At 41.6% G+C, this 19,297-nt stretch overlaps 1 protein-coding gene across 1 annotated transcript in view; it reads right to left on the bottom strand.

Moving 5' to 3' along the window:
- LOC102384022 (dynein heavy chain 5, axonemal-like) overlaps positions 1-19,297 on the bottom strand; it is a 303,673-nt gene that overhangs the window by 250,999 nt on the left and 33,377 nt on the right. Inside the window, exons 5-13 of the mRNA XM_025201485.1 lie at positions 14,929-15,021; positions 13,059-13,130; positions 12,320-12,421; positions 11,408-11,594; positions 9,704-9,869; positions 9,508-9,601; positions 8,335-8,433; positions 5,169-5,350; positions 391-510 (exon numbers count right to left, since the gene is read on the bottom strand). Coding sequence (XP_025057270.1) covers positions 391-510; positions 5,169-5,350; positions 8,335-8,433; positions 9,508-9,601; positions 9,704-9,869; positions 11,408-11,594; positions 12,320-12,421; positions 13,059-13,130; positions 14,929-15,021 — 1,115 coding nt within the window. The remainder of the gene's footprint in view (positions 1-390; positions 511-5,168; positions 5,351-8,334; positions 8,434-9,507; positions 9,602-9,703; positions 9,870-11,407; positions 11,595-12,319; positions 12,422-13,058; positions 13,131-14,928; positions 15,022-19,297) is intronic.

Raw genomic sequence — 19,297 nt, 5'->3', positions numbered from 1 at the left:
TGAGTAGATTGATACTTGCCTACCAGCAGGCAGTGATCTACACACCAGGCTGTGACCTTGGCTGGTGCATGCCCCTCCCCGCCCCTGATGCAGCTGTCCAGAGCCCACAACCAGGCTGCCTTGTGGCCCTACCCACTGCCCCATGTTTGGGGAGGCTGAGCCCTGTGAACCCCACCCCTTCCACCACCTATGATAACCAGTAAACTAACCTGTTATCACTGCACTTATCTGTTAAATGATTGTTTAACCTTTCACATCCCTACCAGAGATATAATCCTGATTATGCTACATTTTATTATTTTAATGAGTTAGACAGAACAATGGTGATAGTGCATTCATAAATTATGTAAATAGCAAAGATTTGATTCAAGGAAAGAATGAACAATTTACCTGAAATCAAACTGCTTGTCAGAAGGGGTTTCTCTTAGCTTCTCTCTCACTCTCTGAAAAGACGTTTGATACTGTTCATTAAGATAAATACATTCTTGTATCCTCCTTAACAATTCTGGCCTAAAAAAAAAGACATAAAGCACAGAATACAAACTTAATGAGCATAAAGAGCCACTCAGAAGATTATAAATAAAATTAGAACATTTCAGCCACAGAGATATATTTCCAAGTCCAGTAGTTGGAAAATATTATATTGACATTAAATAAACTAACTTGCTAAATGGAGACAAGGACTTATCAATATATTAACATTCAAAGTGTAAAGAGGATTAAATTATAACATTTGTTTTTAAATTGTTTTACAGGCTAAAATTTTTGGCCCATGTTCTACTGTCACTGGACCTCATTGTGGTCCTATTATGCTTCACAGTACAAACCAAATACGAGCATTGATCTGTAAAAATGCCCGTTCAGTTCCAGTACTTTAGTCATTTTTCCTTTTAAATTGTGGCTTGGTTACCAGCAAAGTTTGGATGTCTCTTTCTGGACAAAAGAAAAATTCGGAAGAGTCTCTTTCTTCCTTTAAATCATAGAATCATAGAAAATTATGGTTGGAAGGGACCTCAGGAGGTCATCTAGTCCATCCCCCTGCTCAAACAGGACCATTCCCAGCTAGATCATCCCAGCCAAAGCTTTGTCTAGCCAGGTTTTGAAAACCTCCAAGGATGGAGCTTCCACCACCTCTCTGGGTAACCTGTTCCAGTGTTTTACTACCCTCCAAAAAAAAATCTTCCTAATGTCTAACCTAAACTTCCCTTGCTGCAACTTGAGACCATCACTTCTTGTTCTGTCATCTGCCACCACTGAGAACAGTCTAGCTCCACCCTGTTTTGAACCCCACTTCAGGTACTTGAAGGCTGCTATTAAATCTTCCCTGGTATTCTCTTCTCTAGACCACTGGTCATCAACCCGGGGCTCGTGATCAACCAGTCAATCCCCAACCCTCCTTAGGTCGATCCTGGGCTGGGGGACACCTGGGCGCGCATGCATGTGCACACCCACCACCCCCAGCACTAGCAAGTCAATCTTGGGGAGGGAAAGGACAAGGGCCAGATCGAGGCCCCTGCAGTGAGGGACGGATCTGCGGCTCAGTCAGGAGCAGAGGAAGGTAAGCAGGGCCCCAGCCCCATTGGGTGGTGGGAGGATTGGCACTCCAGGGGGGCTTCTCCAAGGGCATGGGGGGGCTCCCTCCTCAACTCTGTGGGGCCAGAGGCGGAGGTGGTAGAGGCAGCTGCTGCTGTACCTCGAGCCCTGCTGCAGCTGGCCACATGTGGCTCAGCTCAGCAGCGGGGGCTCATGCGGCATTGGGCCCCAGCCAGGTCTGGAGCTCTCTATCACCCAGGGGCATGTGGCAGGGGGCTCTTGCCACTGGGCACAACCCGGCAGGGGCCCCAGGGGATGTGCCCCCTACCACTTGTGCTCCAGGACGACCTTGTGAGGGCTGTTGCTGTGCCCAGAGCACGGGGGAAGGGGCACGGACACCAGGAGCATAGCAGGGAGGGGGCATGGGCCCCGTGGCCCTGCCAGGCTGTGCCCAGTGGCAGGAGCCCGCACTCCATGTGCCTCTGGGTGGTGGAGAGTCCCAGACTGGGCTGGGCCGGGGCCTGACCCCACTTCTCTGCTGCCGCTGGGCTGAGCCACACCCACCCGGCAGCCAAAGGAAGGTGGGGTTGGGCCCCGGCCGGGTCTGGGACTCTCCGCTGCCCAGAGGCACGTGGTGGGGTCTCTTGGGGGGCAGGGCAGGGCAGGGCATGCAGTGGGCGGCCATGGGCCCCTGGGGCCCCAGCCGGGTTGTGCCCTGTGGCAAGGTCCCACCCCCCACATTGTGCAAACTTGCTGAGGGTGCCATCTTCCAGGTCATTGATAAAGACATTGAACAAAACTGGCCCCAGTATCTGAATAATTACAGTTCTCAAAGCCACTGGCCATACTCAGCTTATGTGAAACCATTTAAGTAATCCTGACACAGCTATTGTAAATGAAATGTTGGGAATGAACAGACTATTTTTCTCTTTAAATACCATACTGCCCCCATATAGGCCAGTTAGTTTTAAAGATCATCATTCTGTTAGGAATTTGTCTTCCAGTTCCAGAATGTTGATCCTGCCAAAGAAAATGGGAAGTTAAATCACTACTTTGTACTATTGACTGGGAAATAGAAAAAAATTTAGCAAAGAAGTGAAAAATCAAGCAGAATTAATAAAAAATGAACTTTTTTAAGAATGCTGAAAATTTAATTTTAGTTTTACTTACTGTATTTTTTTATAATATTCTGTAGTTTGTTGTGTAAAGGCAATTGTAATGATCTGTTTTGCACAAGTATGCAAAATATTTAGTGTGATTTAATTTTATAGCGCTCAAGCTGTATTATGGGCATTATCGTTGACATGGTCCACTCTATATCCTCATAATCAAGGCTATGTCTAATATTGTTGATTCTTTCTGTATAAGGTATCCAAGATCTGGCCTTTCCCATGCATCTAACTCAAAGAAATCTCCCTTGTCTAAGTGCTCATCATCTCACATCTTAAATATTGCAACATCCTCTTCTTCAGCCTTGATGTGCAAGCTATGCTGCTACGAAGATCATTTTCCTAGCTCATCACTGACCATGCCATGGCTGTCTTTGAATCCCTCCACTGGCACTTGCCTCTTTTTTGCAGAAAAATAAACTACTCTTCGTTTTCAAGGCCTTTCCCATGCTATCTCCACTCTCCTGTCATCTTTCATGTTTCTGAGATAACAGTTCTTGCCTCCACTCTGTCAGTGATTCCAGTCTTTATCAGTACTTGCTAAACTTTCAAACAAGCACCTTTGTGTTTTTGACCCATGTTGCACCACACATTTGGAAGGAATTTCTAATAAACATCCACAAAGTTACTTCATTATCCCCCTTCAAATCCTTCAATTCTCTTTTACCGTGCATCTAAAAAAATTAAAAGTTAGATTGTTGATATGCTGAAGTGACTGTCTGTTATACTGACCAGGGTTTCTCATTGTTGCCTCCTGCCCCCTTATCTATCTCAGTGGTGCTCAATCTTTTTCCCTGGCAGGCCTGATGGACAGTGCCTGGTCTGACCACAAGCTGGATGGTGGTTCCAATCCAATGCCAGGGGCCAGTGTGGCAAGCACCATCGGCCATGCAGAGGTGGGGGCAGCCTGGCCTAAGCCTGGCCCTGCAGCACGGGAAGGGATGTGACCCAGCGCCATGGGGACTAGAGGGATGTGACCTGGCCTAATAAGGGGAAAGGGAACATGACCCAGCCCCACAGACAGAAAGGAGCTGTGGCCCACCCAATCCAACTCCCCAGGGGAAGGGGACATGGGCCAGCTCCGCAGAAGGGGTGAGGCCATGGCCTGGCTTCAACCGGGTGCACAGGGCTTGAAATCTAGGAATTTGGCAGGGGGGAGGGTGGCTATATTAAATGGCCACCACTCCCCCACCATCAAATTTCCTAACCTGTGAAGAGCCCTATGGGCCAAATGCAATGGCTCCACAGGCCACATTTGGCCTATGGGCCAGAGGTTGAGCAGTCCTGGTCTATCTCAATCCACTTGTTGTCCCTTGTCTTAGACTACAAGCCCTTTGGGACAGTGTTCATCTTTTCTTTTGTCTGTGTACTGTTCCTAATAGGATTTTTGTCTATGAGTGGACCTTTTAGATGAGATGATCTTCATCATCATCATTACCGTCATCATCATGAAACAGCAGAATGAAGAATAAAACTAAGGTTTCCAGGAAGAATCACAGAAAGTGTTTTACTTAACTTGCAAACCTACCATAAACTTAACTCTTCTTGACACAATTAACGTTCATCATACTCACCCTCCCACCCCACCCCGTAGCAGTAAGAAGAAGATAACAAAAGAATATACAGGCAGAGTTCCCTCCCCAACTTCTAACCTATTGTATCAGTGATGGGCAAAACATGGCCCAGCCCCAGGCGTGTAGTGGAGCTGGGGCAGTAAAGTGCCAGGCTCTGTGTCCTGGCAGCCCCGGCAGTAGCAGCTCCTTCCAGCAGCTGCCACCGCCAGATCCAGCCTTGCTACCCAGGCACCTCAGCCCATCTGCCCTGCACACACTGCTGGGGACACTGTACAGAATAGGCAGGCCTGGTCCCCATGGAGACTGGCCCAGGACCCACATGGGCTAGGCATGCTTGGCTGGGCAGATGGGATGGGGCCGCAGGCTGGCTGGGAGTGGTGTCCAGGGGCAGAGCCAAAGCCAGAATCGTGGGGTGGTGACAGCATGGGGCTAGCAGCTGGGACTTGGGGCAGAGCCATGATCTGCTGCTCACATGCCCCTGCGACAGGCACCAGTTCTGCATAAATGTTGACTTAAGCTTCCCCTGCCCCTTGTCCTTATGGTTTTCTCTCTAAATAATCTTTCCCTTTCTACTCCTAGTGCTCTATTCATCTTTTGCTCCAAAAAAGTTATAACGATAAAATATTCAACTTATAAACTATTATCTTTGCATTTTAATAAAACGGTGTACGCTATGACCTTGATCCTGAAAAGATTTACGAACATGCTTCAATTCACATACAACAAGCGATCTTGATTGAAGTTAATGGGAACATTCACACGCTTAAAATGCAAAAATGCTCAGATACTTAGCTGAATCTACTTTGGTAAACATATCTTTTAGATACTGGTTTAAACTATAAATATCATAGAAGTATTTACTAAAGAGGATAAAAATTAAACGTCACATTACCTATCTAGGTCCCAAATTTTCAAAACACCCTCCTTTAGATACATCTTGCATGTGCTAATCATTTGGTTGGTGACTTTAAGAAGAAGAGATGTCATATGTTCTGATGTATTATAGTATGGTGATGTACAGTAGATCATACAGATACTGTTCATTAAATTGGGTATGTGTTTCACCATTTCTTCCTGCAACCAAAAAAGATGAGCAAACTAGCAATTCACATTTCCTAAAAACTATTACATTTGAAAACCTGACCTGGAAATGTGTCTTACATACTCCTTCCATCCTGTTTTGTGCAATATTAGTTAATTTTTAAGTCAGTGAAAGCTCAGTACCTTGGTGCCTGCTAATGCACCACCAGAGTCAAAGCTCCTAGATCACAACAACCTCCAGTAGTGAAGGAAGCTATGACCGGCTACAGACAAAACAAGGCATGGAATGCAGTGAGGTTGAGGGGATGGTCTCTTGAGATGGGCTAGATTGTGGCATCAGAGCTCAGGTATAAATGACTGGTAAATCTCCTGACTGGCACAAAAGGAGAGGTTCACCAAATTATCCCAACTCTTCTGTGCCTGCTTTTCGGGCAGAGTAGGGGCAGGAATTAGAGGGTCCTCCTTTTACAGTCAGAACCCTCTGAGCCATTAGTGACTTCAGGGATTGCCCCATAGTCAACAATGAAGTAGAGCTCTATTGAATCATTCCTCAGACAGAATCCATGACTGCTCCTTGTTGTCAGCACAAGACATCCTCCAAGCATCCATAACTCAATTAGCACCTCAGGCCTTCTTATACCATGCCTTTAAACATTTTAGTCTTCATGTGGCATTGGTACCAATGTCAGCTGTTCCCTTGGGTAGTCATTTCAGAGGCAATGCACTTGTAGCTGGCCTACTTGCAGTGGCTCCTCTAGAGCAGCATTTCTCCACCTGTGGATCACAACCTAAAAGTGGGTCGCAACAATATATGAAAGGGTCGCAAGCAAACTTTTAAAAATGGATCAACTAACTTTAAAAATGGATTCTCCTTTAAAGAAGAAAAACATGGGAAACGATGGATTTTCCATTGCAGGTTGGTAGAGGTTCCAGCCTTCAAGGGACTACCTGGGGCCCCTTCTGCCCCAAACACCCACCCTCACCCCATACACTGGGGGCAGGGGACAGTGGGTCAGGAGTGAGGGGTACTGGGTCAGGACTGGCCATCAATGTTTACAAATGGGTCCTGGTACAAAAAAAGTTGAGAACCACTGGACTAGAGTGAGTGATGGTTATCCTCATCACCCCAGGTGGCAAGGAAGTCCATTATCTCTGCCTGTCTCCAGTTGCTGGAACACCTCCCAGAGATGGTAGATGAGTGTAGTGCTAACATCATGGGAGCAGGCTGCTGTTGACATACTCCATATTCATTTTCAACACTCCTGACGCAGTGAAGGCCAAAGTCCTCACAGTTGGGTATCCAGTAAATGAGGATGTGGTGTGCCTTCATGTCTGGCAGTAAATTGTAGAGGTCACAGGCCTGGCAGATCCTACCACTCTGGAGTGGTGGAGTTTGGTGTAAGAGAGGAGTGGTGGAGTTTGGTGTAAGAGATGGAGATGGCTCCCAGGAGCAGTGTGGGTGTAGAGGGGAGGACATGGAGCACTATGGGATACCAGAAAACTGATCAACTCCCTATTATAGTCTGTTGGAGATTTCAAACATAAGATAAAGTGTTTTACACTACGGGATTTCCAAGTTGTTCTTGTTTCTTTCTAATCATTTTTGGGGTGCAACTGCCCTTTTTGAAGTATTTAATTGGCTGAGTATGCATGTACCTTCACTTTTTGTAATGCTTTAAAGGCACTTAGAGTACTCCAAATGTTACAGCTGCCTATGCCTATAGGACGACAAGGTCATAAGAAACCTGCAGTCCTAAACTATCTCAGACAGATCCTTGTCCCACCCTCTTCTTGAAAATCTCCAGTGACGGAGATTCTACAACTTACGTAAGTAGCTTGTTCCAGTTTCCTACTGTTCTTACAGTTAGAAAGTTTTTACTGACATTTAATCGAAAATCTAAAGTGTTTAGATAATAGTGAAAAATTGAATTATGTAGCACAGTATTTTCCTATCCTATGACTCCCTAGAGACTCCAGAAGAGATAGAAACTATTAGAAACAACTTTTAAAGAAGGATTCTCAGAAGGCAATTACATTTTTCTCAAAAATATGAAAAATTAAGCTCTTTCATTTAAGCCCTGATATTAAAAAGGGCTGAGCATCTCTTTATATGTATTAAGCTCATTCAACTCCCATCAAAACCTCTCAGAGCACTTTTCAGGAGGCACTCAATAAAAAACAACATCAAGGCTTCAAAGAGCAGCAGTCCTTCAGCTGGTTTTGTTTTTTAAGATGAAGACAGAAAAGTGTGCGTCTTCTCAGTTTGTTGTTTCCACAATGAATGTTGATGTTAACATCTGTTTGTCCAACTATCTGATAAGGGAAGACGGTGGGCCATGCAGCAGAAATTTTGTAAACTTCTATTGTTTTCCCTACTGGTGGCATCTACAACATTTATGGTTTCATTTAAAGGAAATATTGATTTATTCACCACTTGACTAAAAGGATAAACTTCAAAATGTGAACCAGGCAAAAAAACCTATCAAACTAAAACTCAGAAACATTCTGTACTTCCTACCATGGAATACAGGGGAGAAGGGGAAACCTACCTACATTCATCTCATTTGGATACTGACTCTTTCAAGTGGAAACACTGTTATTTTTGTAATTTACTCTTCCAAATGTATTTACTCAAATGTAAACACATTATTTTTCTGCTAACCAAAACATATAAGGAAGAAGAGATACTATTTTATTAGACATATGTGCATACTTAACTATAAGTTAGAATTCATTTGGACACCTGGGAAGAATGGGACTTGGGAGAACATTCTCCCCCCCCCCCCCCTTTTTTTTTTTTTACTGCTCATGTATTAGCATCTGGAATAGCAATCATTTGCTACCTAAGAAATAGTGTATTTTATTTTCTTGAAGGTTATTCAGAATCTATACGTTCAATTCACTCTTCGTGCAGGAGTTAAATTCAGAAATGGAAAGGGGGTACCAGTCTGCATGTAGTAACAACCTTTCTTTTACTGAGTCTCCTACTAATTGCTGCAGTTAAAAATATTACTTACAGGTGAGGCTTTATCAAGTGGACCAAAAAACTTATCCAGTGTATATAAATATTTTACATTGTCTTTAGCTTCATTGGCAGCATTTGTTACATTACCATCCTGAAAAGCAAAAGCAAATAAAATTAATAGTGTTCAGGTTTATCACACAAGAATCTGGAGACTCACTATTTTTCCAATCCATGCTATAAAAAGAAGAACAAATAGACAGCCAAATTTCGCAAACACCTACTCGCACAAATACTCCCAATTATGTCATTAGATTATTCTCATAAGTAAGGACTATTTGCAAGGCCTGACATACTACATATTTAATAATTGCTATCCAATAATTAGCAGTTTTTGGACATGGTAATTGAGTCATCACAAGGAAAGCAAAACTCCCCACTGAACACATTAAGAGGCTACTTTGCCCCCAACTAAACAGAAAATCATGGTTTTGGGGGTCTGGTTCATAATTTCTCAATGTTTAACTTGGCACAATTGAATGTGCTCAGTTATTATTACTATCAAGTATTATTACTTTTATGCGAGTCTTGCAAACTTAGGCTGAGATCCACAGGACAAGTCACTTCTGCAGCGATATATGTGTGTCCCTTTTGTCTAAAACTGCTTGCACCATTTAGAACTTAATAAACAATTCTGTTGATGGTGCACAAAAGAAATGGAATCTGGCTCACCATCTCCTCCTTGTGTTGGCTCTGCAGAGCTAACAGCATTCAGAACAACAAATTTCTTCTCACTAAACTCAGCAGATATGACTGAGCAAATACCAAAAAGGAGTGAAAGATTTCAGTGGAATACTTGCTGTTTCTTCCAGTAACTGGTCAACTGGGCATTCAAATGGTTTTGACTCATGCATCACCTGCACATAGCTTGTGAGTTTGCTTTTCTGAACTGCCTGCAGTCTTCATTGCTAAACTCTGGTCAAAAGTGTCTTTGGGCCAGGTCCTATTTCTCCTTTATGCACCTGCATGGCACTTAGGCAGCCATGTAACTGCAGTTTTTGGCACTTAACTCACAATTTTGGGTTCTGTGTAAACATCTTGCCTCATACTTCCCTTCTGAGCATGTTCAGCAGACTGCCTTATTGGCTGCATAGGTGCCCCAATTAGGTAAGTCCTGAAACTTTAGTTGGCAAAAAAAAAATGTTTATTTTTAAAGCACAGTAATTACCAGGTCTTTCCACTGCTTTAATATTTTGGATCTTGCTGCCTGAAGAATACTGAGAACTTTCTTTACTCTTGGACTCTTGATCTCATCTAAAAGGCTTTGAGATAAAGGAAATACATTATCTTTTTTTTCAAATGACAATTTATATTTATCAACAAATGTCTTTTAGCATGTAGGAGAAATAATACAGTGATTTAACCTGTTAAATGCAGCCATCCTTGACTTCCAATGCTCCAGTTCAGCAGATGGGCCAATGTCATCAGCTTCTTTTCTCATTTGCTCATTTTCCACCAAAACTTGTCCAATTTGTTTGATCCAAATGATTAGTGCTCCCTCAAGTTTTTCAATGATCTCTGTGTTACTGCCTTTAAAATAATAAAACCAGACTGCACTCTAATAATATCTATCCAAAAATAAACTCATGTTTAAAAATAGTATTCTGTGTGTCCTTAAAAATAAACATATATTTAGAAGTCAGAGAAGCTAAAAATATTTAAGTTATAATGAAAAAGGTTACATAAGAACAATACATACACACGCACACTTTGCACCTTCTTTTATAATGGAAAATTACAAATATACAATGGAAAAGAGGACAAATACAACAAGATGACAAATCCTGGTTTTAAAAAGAAATTAAATACAAACCCCTTCAAGGCAAGTGCAAATTGATCAAAGTAGCTATATAATTTACATTTGTATATTCTATGGGCATGTCTACATGAGATGTTAACTGTGCATTAGCTTAATTTTACTGTGCAGTAGCCTAATTTTACTCTGCAGTAGCATGCAGGGCAAAACCCATGCTAACATGCTACTGTGCAGCAGTATTAGGCTACTGCGCAATTAGTATCACTAAAATGTCATGTGCCAGTGCTACTGTGCAGTGGCACCAGTTACTGCACATTGATTTAGTACTTGGTTATCCAAGTACTAAACTTAATGTGCAGTAACTACCGCACATTAAAGGTCGTGTAGACATACCCTATGTAATATATCTCTCTATTTCCAAGAGTCTGATAGAAACAGTTCTTGTGTTATGTTAAATTCACATGCAGTTCATTATAAGGCTCATCTACATGAGATGCTATAGCGATATAGCACTGGCAGGTACGAACAAGCTATGACACAGTAGTTTGTTGCCATGGCGTAGTAGGGTCAAAAATGACCCATGCACTACCGAGACTGCACAGTAACTGCGGTTACTGCACAGTCATTTAGTACTTGCTAACAAAAGTACTAAACGACTGTGCAGTAACAACTGTGCAGTCAGGTGTACATGTATACATGCCCACAGAGGACTATGGTCACTCAAATACTAACTTGTTTAGGACTAAGATTTTTGTATAGGTTTTACTCAGTCCAATTCCAAGTGGAAAGAAATGAAACTGAGTAGGGAGCTCACAATTTGACTTATAAGCACACGGGTTGCACCACTTTTAAATCAGATAAACATTTAAAAGAGGACAAAATTTTACCACACTTAGTTTAATACAGAAAGTTTTTATTCAACAAAAATGCAAAAGTGATTAATAAAAATGCAAATTAATTTATTGGAGGATAACAGGGCTGAATTTATGATATCACAATTTTTTCTGAGGTCATAAACCTGCAATTATATTCTACTTCAGGAATGGAAGACTAAACCCTTTAAAGAAATCTGGCCTTGCAACGCAAGAAACACTTTTCCTGAAGACAATCTCATCTCTACATTTGCTTGGCAACACATAATATTCCTTCTTCAGAAACTACTGGGCTACTTTTTCACAACAAAAGTTAAGGATGAAAAACATCTATCAGTAGAATGGTCCCCCTTAAAATATATTCTGCAGTGCTTCCTGTAAGTGGTGTTATCCATGCTTGCTTATCAACATATAATATTCTTATTTCAGGAGTTACTGACCTGCTGTTATGTAGTCAGATGGGTTATGCAAATTGTTAAGGTAACTGTCAATATCCACCTCCTGCAGCTGAATTTTCCCATCCAAATTCTGTCTTGATGATGACAAAATACCCACAAATTTATCCAAACAATACAGAAAATGTTGTATCTGGCTGTTCTTCAAGCCTTCTTTCACAGCTCCCCAGTGCTGATTATTTAAAAAAAATGATTGAGGAGAGAAAAAATGTAAAACAAAGGTAGCATTTATTAGAAAATTACAGTATTGCTTTTTCACAATAGAATTTAAGGATTAAAAAAACCCCACCCTCTAAAATACATTTTTTGATGCTTCAGCATGACCACCGCACTGATTGTAAATATTGCACGGGGAAATTTTGCTATTGGCTTCAATGGAATGGGAGAGGGAGCAGGAGCAGCCCAGCAATAATAAATTCCAAAACACTGGAATGTCTGTTCATCACAGTAAAGCTGGAGTGTACATGGTACTTATATCAATTTCAGTTACAGTATGCAGTAAGTTATGGGCCTGTGCTTGATATGCAAATCATTTTTTAGTAAACAGGCACAAGGATCTCATAGACATAAATGGCTGTCTTGAATTCTCTTGCCCACCTCAAAGTGACTTATTGGGCTTTCCCTATTGATTAAAACATGTATCTAATTCTGATGCAACCAAAAGTAATTGACACTAATTTTAATTCAGGTTACTCTAGTTTTAATTAAATCATTGCACTCCTGTCTTTTCAGAGATCTTATTCATGGTATTTTTAAAGACAAATGAATAAATGAATGAGAAATAGGAACTGTTTCCTTTCATAGACTTCTGTTTTAGGTTTATCTGCTTTACAACATAGAAGGCATTAGCCAGAACTCAAAATGGTTTTGCAAAGAAAAAAAGTACTTATTGATTACCTGTTGGGATTTAAGTGTTGGTATGAGGACTTGGGCCAGGAAGATTTCCAGGCCCTGAAGGATACTTCCATTGCTACAATCAAACATGCCAAAATTCACCTCCTTTGGGGCAAAAAAAATGGTTAATGAAATGTATTGAAATGAAACTTTTGCAACTCCATTACTAGTTGTGTGAACATCAGGTACATGTAAGACATGCATGCACAAACCATAATCTTTTCAATTCCTAAAAAGATACATTTCTTACCTGAGCCTGCCCCCCACCTTTGCAATTTGAAGTGATCCATTCCTGTTACTGGAAGATTTAGAACTAAGCTGTGCCCATTGGTCAGACTCCCACAAGAGTCCTTCCAACCTGGCATCAAGGCTTGCTCTCTCAAGTTATTAAAACCACTGGATACAATGTATTTATTAACCTCAAGGCAATTACATGTCTAATCTCCCTTTAGAGAAGAGTCTCTATTTGCTATAAATTGCATTCTGGTGATTAATCAGACTACTATGCTGAATCGAATGAAAAGAGAATCTATTAGGAGAGAATATTCTCTGGTAAGAAAATTCTCATTCTGTTGGTTCTCTCCCCTTGTAACACATTTTTCCAACTCACAAAAGATCATTATTACATATATAGACAACATTTTCCTATAGAAATACTCTCCATTGCTTTATCTTCACTGTAACTAGCTGAGTGAAAAAGGGTTTGTGAAATCAAGTGTAAAATACATTATTTTTGCCTGACCTGAGAGACATTTGCTGTAGTAATTGCTTTATCTGTAGTCCTTAGAAAAAATGCACAAGTTCCTGTCAAGCCCTATAAAAAGGAAAAAAATATGTAAAAGTAAACATAACATATACCAGTAAATACAGTCAACAAGTTGGAAAATAAGTGAAAGATAAATTGTAATAAAATTTCAATTACTTGAAAGATATTTAGTGAATTCATTATTGAGACTATTGTACAGTTGTATGAAAACAACTCACCTCTCAACTTCTTCAGTTGCAGCTAAACAAAACTCAAGAAATTTTCAGTTTTAAAGTATTTCAAGTACTTTCTTATATTTATAGATTTTTTAGTCCAAAAGAGACCATAGTAGAATGCTTCTTCCTTCTACCAATTTAATTTAAAAAGGCTTTAAAAGTTTTACTAAGATGTATTTTTAAATGTCTGACATCAGTTTCCACATTCTCAGCTGGATTAGAAACATGGACAAATTGCTTTAGCAACACCTTAGACAGCATTCAGGTAAACTGCAAAGAGCTATGATTACAATAACTTAAAAATAAAATTAAATCTTATCAATCACTTTTCTTTAGTGAATACATTTTTGTGCTTCATATTCTTCTTGTTTATTTTAGTTATTTAACTTTTTATATATTATATTTCCTACAGGAATCCCATCAAGGATGAAAGTCCCATTTTGCTAGAAACTATACAGATATGAAACCAGAGCAACTAATTATTTGCATGAAAGTTAAAATTTGCCATGAAATCTGTTTCACCTTTATATGCCTAAATGCCATTTATGTAGCCATATAATTGCAATGTTCACCCCTTGCAACGAGTCTGGCATTTACTTTACAGGAAGTAAGGACATCAGAAAATTCACAACCTTTAAGTGCAAGTGCTATATGCAATTCTCCAGCCAGGCCTCCCCTAATATAAACATATAATAGCATGTACATTAGAATTGCAGAATCATAAAAAATAGGGTGGAAAGGGTTCTCAAGAGATAATCTACTACAACACACTGATCAAGGCAGGATCATTCCTTTCTAAAACTTTTCATACAAGTTGAGGAAGATTCCTCAACTTCTGTAGGCAATCTGTTCCAATGCTTAAATCCTTCCTAACACCTAAGTTAAATGTCCCTTATTCCAATGCAAAAGGATTTGGGCAGGGGGATGGGTAATATCTTTTACTGGATTCACTGCATAATTGGTCTAGATAGACATAGGCAAGATTTTGGGTATCACAGTACTCTTCCTCAGGCCTCTAAGACAGAAGAGCTAAGCTAAAGTTGAGCTAAGTAGCAGATGGTAAGAGACAGAATGAACCATGCATGACAGATTTCAATCAAGTCACTTAATGTACTACCAGAATATGCTCCAAGACTGATACAGAACAGAAGAGAGGCAAAACTAAAATATGTTGCTGGAAGAATATATACAATTTTTATTATTTACATTCTCAAAAACGTAGTATTTTAATGACAAAAATCCCTTTCCATTATGGACTCTACTTCTAAGCTACAAATAACTGAACACGAAAAGATCATGCACAATAAGCTTTTTTTTACATTATTAAAGTTATCAATATATTTAAAAAATGGTAGTTTAACCAGCTCTCTTCCAGACAATGAATTCTGAAATCTGTTAAATACTATTGCCTTCTTGGTTAGCTTTACTGAAGAATTCCCATCTCAGTACAGAAACCAGTAGGAGAGCTTGTGAGGTTGTGGCATTGGCTAAAAAATTAAATACACATCTAACAACTATAAAAAGCTTTTTTACCACTGCATAATGTTTTGGGGCATTCATCCGTATAGGGTATTTATTTTTACCTTTAAAATACTTCACAAATATAATCTAATGAAATAAGTTGATCATACCTCATTACAGCCGGTAGTAATAAATAGCCTCCTCTGAGAGCACAACTTGCTAGAAGACCCATCCGGCCACAAAGAAATATTTGACTTTTGCTGCTAATTAAATTATAAGTCAATAAAAATAGAAAGATATGAAAACTGTTAATCATTATTGAATTTATGCCACCTAAGCTTTTGAATAATAACTAGCTTTTTGCTGAATCAGGGAAGAAACCACGAGCCCAGACTCACTATTGAGCTCAGTTTTATGATGAGATTTAACTTTCAGTTTTTCCTAGAAACACTCCTTTTATGGCAACAGGTTTGAAGCCTCATGGATAACACAAGGGACACAAATCTCAGACTTTACACATCTACTAGACCCTAAGGAAATTAGAGTCCAACCCTGTGGCTCCTAGTTTTAGAGAGAGAGAGAGTGTGTGTGTGTGTGTGTGTGTGTGCGCGTGCATGCATGTGTGTGTGTGCATGTGTGTTTCTAAGCATCTCTGTCTCTAAAAGCTTAGCTTCCTCAGAAGGTGGGCTGCCACTATCTCCCTTTGGTGGGCTGGCATATAACAATCCCATCTCTCTGAAGGAGGCAGAAGGTTGAAAACTCTGAACAGAATTTACTACTCTGTAGATTTCTTCTGTGAAATCTATTAGTGCCAAGGGCTCAATGAAATATAATGGTGATTCCAAAATTCCATCTCTCTTGAGTTGGCTCTGCCATGTCCCCTGTACTGGGGTGCATGAAGAAGTGTGGAAATTCTTCCCATGCAGGCAACTTTAAGGTTACTTTATGCCTCTGGGTATTACACATTCATATTAATGTGAATTGAGAGCTCTTTTCCTGGGTGAGTTTGGCCAGACTCCAGCAAAGGAGAAATATGCCACAGACACCCCTTCCAGCCCTTCCATTACATCAGTACCAGCTTGAGCATATTTTCTGTTCCTTGCATGAAACAGATCAGAGTATAGGGCCATTTGTGATTTAAATTAATGGTTTCAGCCTCTTGAATAAGTGTTTCCCCAGCACTGGAGCTGAGCACAGTTCAGACTGGGAGAAGGAGGAAACAGCACTTTCTGACTTCCCTAGTTTTATAACATATAATTATGTACCCCAGTTTTTAGGCCATTTCCACTGTGAACAATCTGGGTCCATTAACTTTTTCAATTTCTTTTGAAATCTGATTCATAAATTTAATTATTTAGTGATTTCTCATGTCTAGTACTGAAAATCCTAGACTCACAGAAAAGAAGGGTAGGAAGGGACCTCAGAAGATCATTTAGTCTAACCCCTTGTTCAAAGAAGGATCATCCATGTCTAAACCGCTCCATTCAAGTGTTTCTCTAACCTTTTCTCTCACTTGGAAGGTAGCTAATGTGGTCCCCATCTTCAAAAAAGGGAAAAGGGAGGACCCGGGCAATTATAGGCCCGTCAGTCTTACCTCAATCCTGGGGAAGCTCTTTGAGAAGATCATCAAGGAGCACATTTGTGATGGGCCGGCATCCGAGATGATGCTCAGGGGCAATCAGCATGGATTTATTAGGGGGAGATCATGTCAGACCAACCTGATTGCCTTTTATGATCAGGTCACAAAGGCCATGGATGCAGGTGTCGCGGTGGATGTAGTCTTTCTGGACTTCAGCAAGGCCTTTGACACCGTCTCTCACCCCATCCTAATTAGTAAACTAGGCGACTGTGGCATAGATGCCTACACGGTCAGATGGATTGCAGATTGGCTGAAGGGTCGCACTCAGAGGGTGGTGGTGGATGGATCATATTCGACTTGGGGGGAGGTGGGTAGTGGAGTCCCTCAGGGCTCGGTCCTGGGCCCTGCGCTGTTCAATGTCTTCATCAGCGATCTTGATGTTGGGGTGGAGAGCAACCTGTTTAAATTCGCTGATGACACCAAAATTTGGGGGGAGGTGAGCACGCTAGCAGGGAGAGAGAGATTGCAGAAGGATCTGGATAGGTTACAGGGGTGGGCAGACAGGAACAGGATGCGTTTCAATACGGACAAGTGCAGGGTGCTGCACTTGGGTAGTAGGAACCAGCAGCACACTTATAAGATGGGGAGCTCCCTACTTGAGAGCACGGAGGCGGAAAGGGATCTTGGTGTCATTATTGACTCCAAGATGAACATGGGCCGACAATGCGAGGTCATGGTTGGCAGGGCTAACCGGACCTTGTCGTGCATCCACAGGTGCATCTCGAGTAGAGCCAGGGAGGTGATCCTCCCCCTCTATGCGACGCTGGTCAGGCCGCAGCTGGAGTATTGTGTCCAGTTCTGTGCGCCCCATTTCAGGAGGGATGTGGACAACATGGAGAGGGTCCAGAGGAGGGCCACCCGCATGATCCGGGGACAACAGGGCAGACCCTACAGTGAGAGACTGCGGGACTTGAACCTATTCAGCCTCCACAAGAGAAGGCTGAGGGGGGACCTGGTGACCGTCTATAAACTCACTAGGGGGAACCAGAAGGGTTTGGGGGAGACGCTGTTTCCCCTAGCCCCTGCTGGCATAACAAGGAATAATGGGCACAAGTTGATGGAGAGGAGGTACAGATTGGACATCCGAAAAAACTACTTCACAGTCAGGGCGGCTAGGAGATGGAACCAACTTCCAAGGGAGGTGGTGCTGGCCCCTACCCTGGGGATCTTTAAGAAGAGGCTGGATACTTACCTGGCTGGACTCATTTGAGTCCCGTTTTTGTTTTTAGGGTGAGTGGTTTTGTTTGTGTTTTTGGGTTGTTCTCCCGCCCTGGCGGGGGGTCGGGCTAGAAGATCTATTAGGTCCCTTCCGACCCTGAAACTATGAAACTATGAAACTTCCAAGGAGGGAGATTCCTCAGTCTCTCTACGTAAACTGTTCCACTACTTAACTGCCCTCACAGAGAGAAAGTGCTTATTACCAGCCAAACTAAATGTTCCTAGTTCCTATTTAAGATTATGGCTTCTTGTCCTGTCCCTAATGGCCAGAGAGAATAGTTTGTCATCATTATCTTTGTAGCTACCCTTTATGCAGTATCAAATCCCCCTTAAGTCTTCCCTTCTCCAGACTAAGTAACTCCTGTTCTTCCAACTCTTCTAGAAGAATAGAGTACCTTTCTATAAAAACAGTAGCAAATCACATCTGCAAAACTTGTTCTTGTCGCCACTGACATCAATGGGGAGTTGCCATTGGCATCATAACACAGTACATAAGCATACAGAATGCAGTTTCAGATTTTATAAGCTTTCCAACAGGTATGTAATGGCCTTTGAAAAAAATAATATAACTTTTCTATTTACAACAACAAGAGTAGAATCATACCTGCAGTACATCTTGGTAAAAGAAAAGTAACTTTTTTAGTCCAGTAGGTGCAAAGAATTCTCCAAGAAGCTGAAACTAAAATAAAATTGCAGTGCTAGTTAAAATAACATGTTTTGAGGAAAATATGATATACAGCAAATTTAGGAAAGATATTTAATAAAATACCAAATCAATATTACCTTATCATCAGAAATAATGGAGTCCTCTACTTCCTGTATGTTTAAACCTAACACATCTGCTAATCTTGATATCAAATACTTGTGTCTGTCATCTAACTGAGCTCTTCTCTCCTCCTTGGTGACTTTGGCCTGCTTGGCCATTTCTCTCCTGGCTTCATTGGTCAGGACTACACTTTTCTTCCCAACTGGCTAGGAGACAAAAGTTTATTAAAATATGGTATATCAGTTTTCACAAATTTTACTTAATATTTAAGGGCTAAATTATGGTTTTGATTTTTTAAGACAGTTTCATAAATTATTTCAATGGGCAGTTCTGCTGGAAAGTACTTTATTTGGTTAGTACATATGTAAAATGTTTTTGATACAATTATTGTATTTCATAGTGTATAAGTTGAGTTTTGAAGCCAAATTTTTAACTCTTAAAATTCGACCTTGACTAACACACCGTCCCCTGCAAGCAGCATTGCCTAAGAGCAGACAGCACAGCCCGCTGCCCAGGAGCTCAGGCAGCACATGGCCCACTGGCAGCTCAGCTGGCCAGGCCTGGCGGGGCCTGCTACCATGGAGGAAAGGACCAGACCCTCCTGCAGCTCAGGGGCTGCCTGGCCCAGTGGCAGCTTACACCCCAGCCACGAAGCAGGCGGGGAAGCTTGTCTGAAAGCAGGATCAGACCCCTTGCTGCTTCTGCCTTCAGCAGGCACCTGCAGCCGGCAAGACACCTGGCACTACCCAGGAAGGGACTGGCTTGCCCCTGAGGCAGCATGGGTTGTTGGGAAGGGGAGGGCCGATTCTGATCAACATTGCTAGGCCCCCCCCCGCGAAAGGCACCAGGTGGCACCAGGTGAACTGCCAGCCACAGGCACCTGCTGAAGCCAGAAGAAGTGAGGGGGCTGATCCTG

The sequence above is a fragment of the Alligator sinensis genome, unplaced genomic scaffold (assembly GCF_000455745.1).
Source record: "Alligator sinensis unplaced genomic scaffold, ASM45574v1 scaffold386_1, whole genome shotgun sequence".
NCBI classification, from domain to species: domain Eukaryota; kingdom Metazoa; phylum Chordata; order Crocodylia; family Alligatoridae; genus Alligator; species Alligator sinensis.
This window is presented reverse-complemented; position numbering and strand designations above follow the sequence as displayed.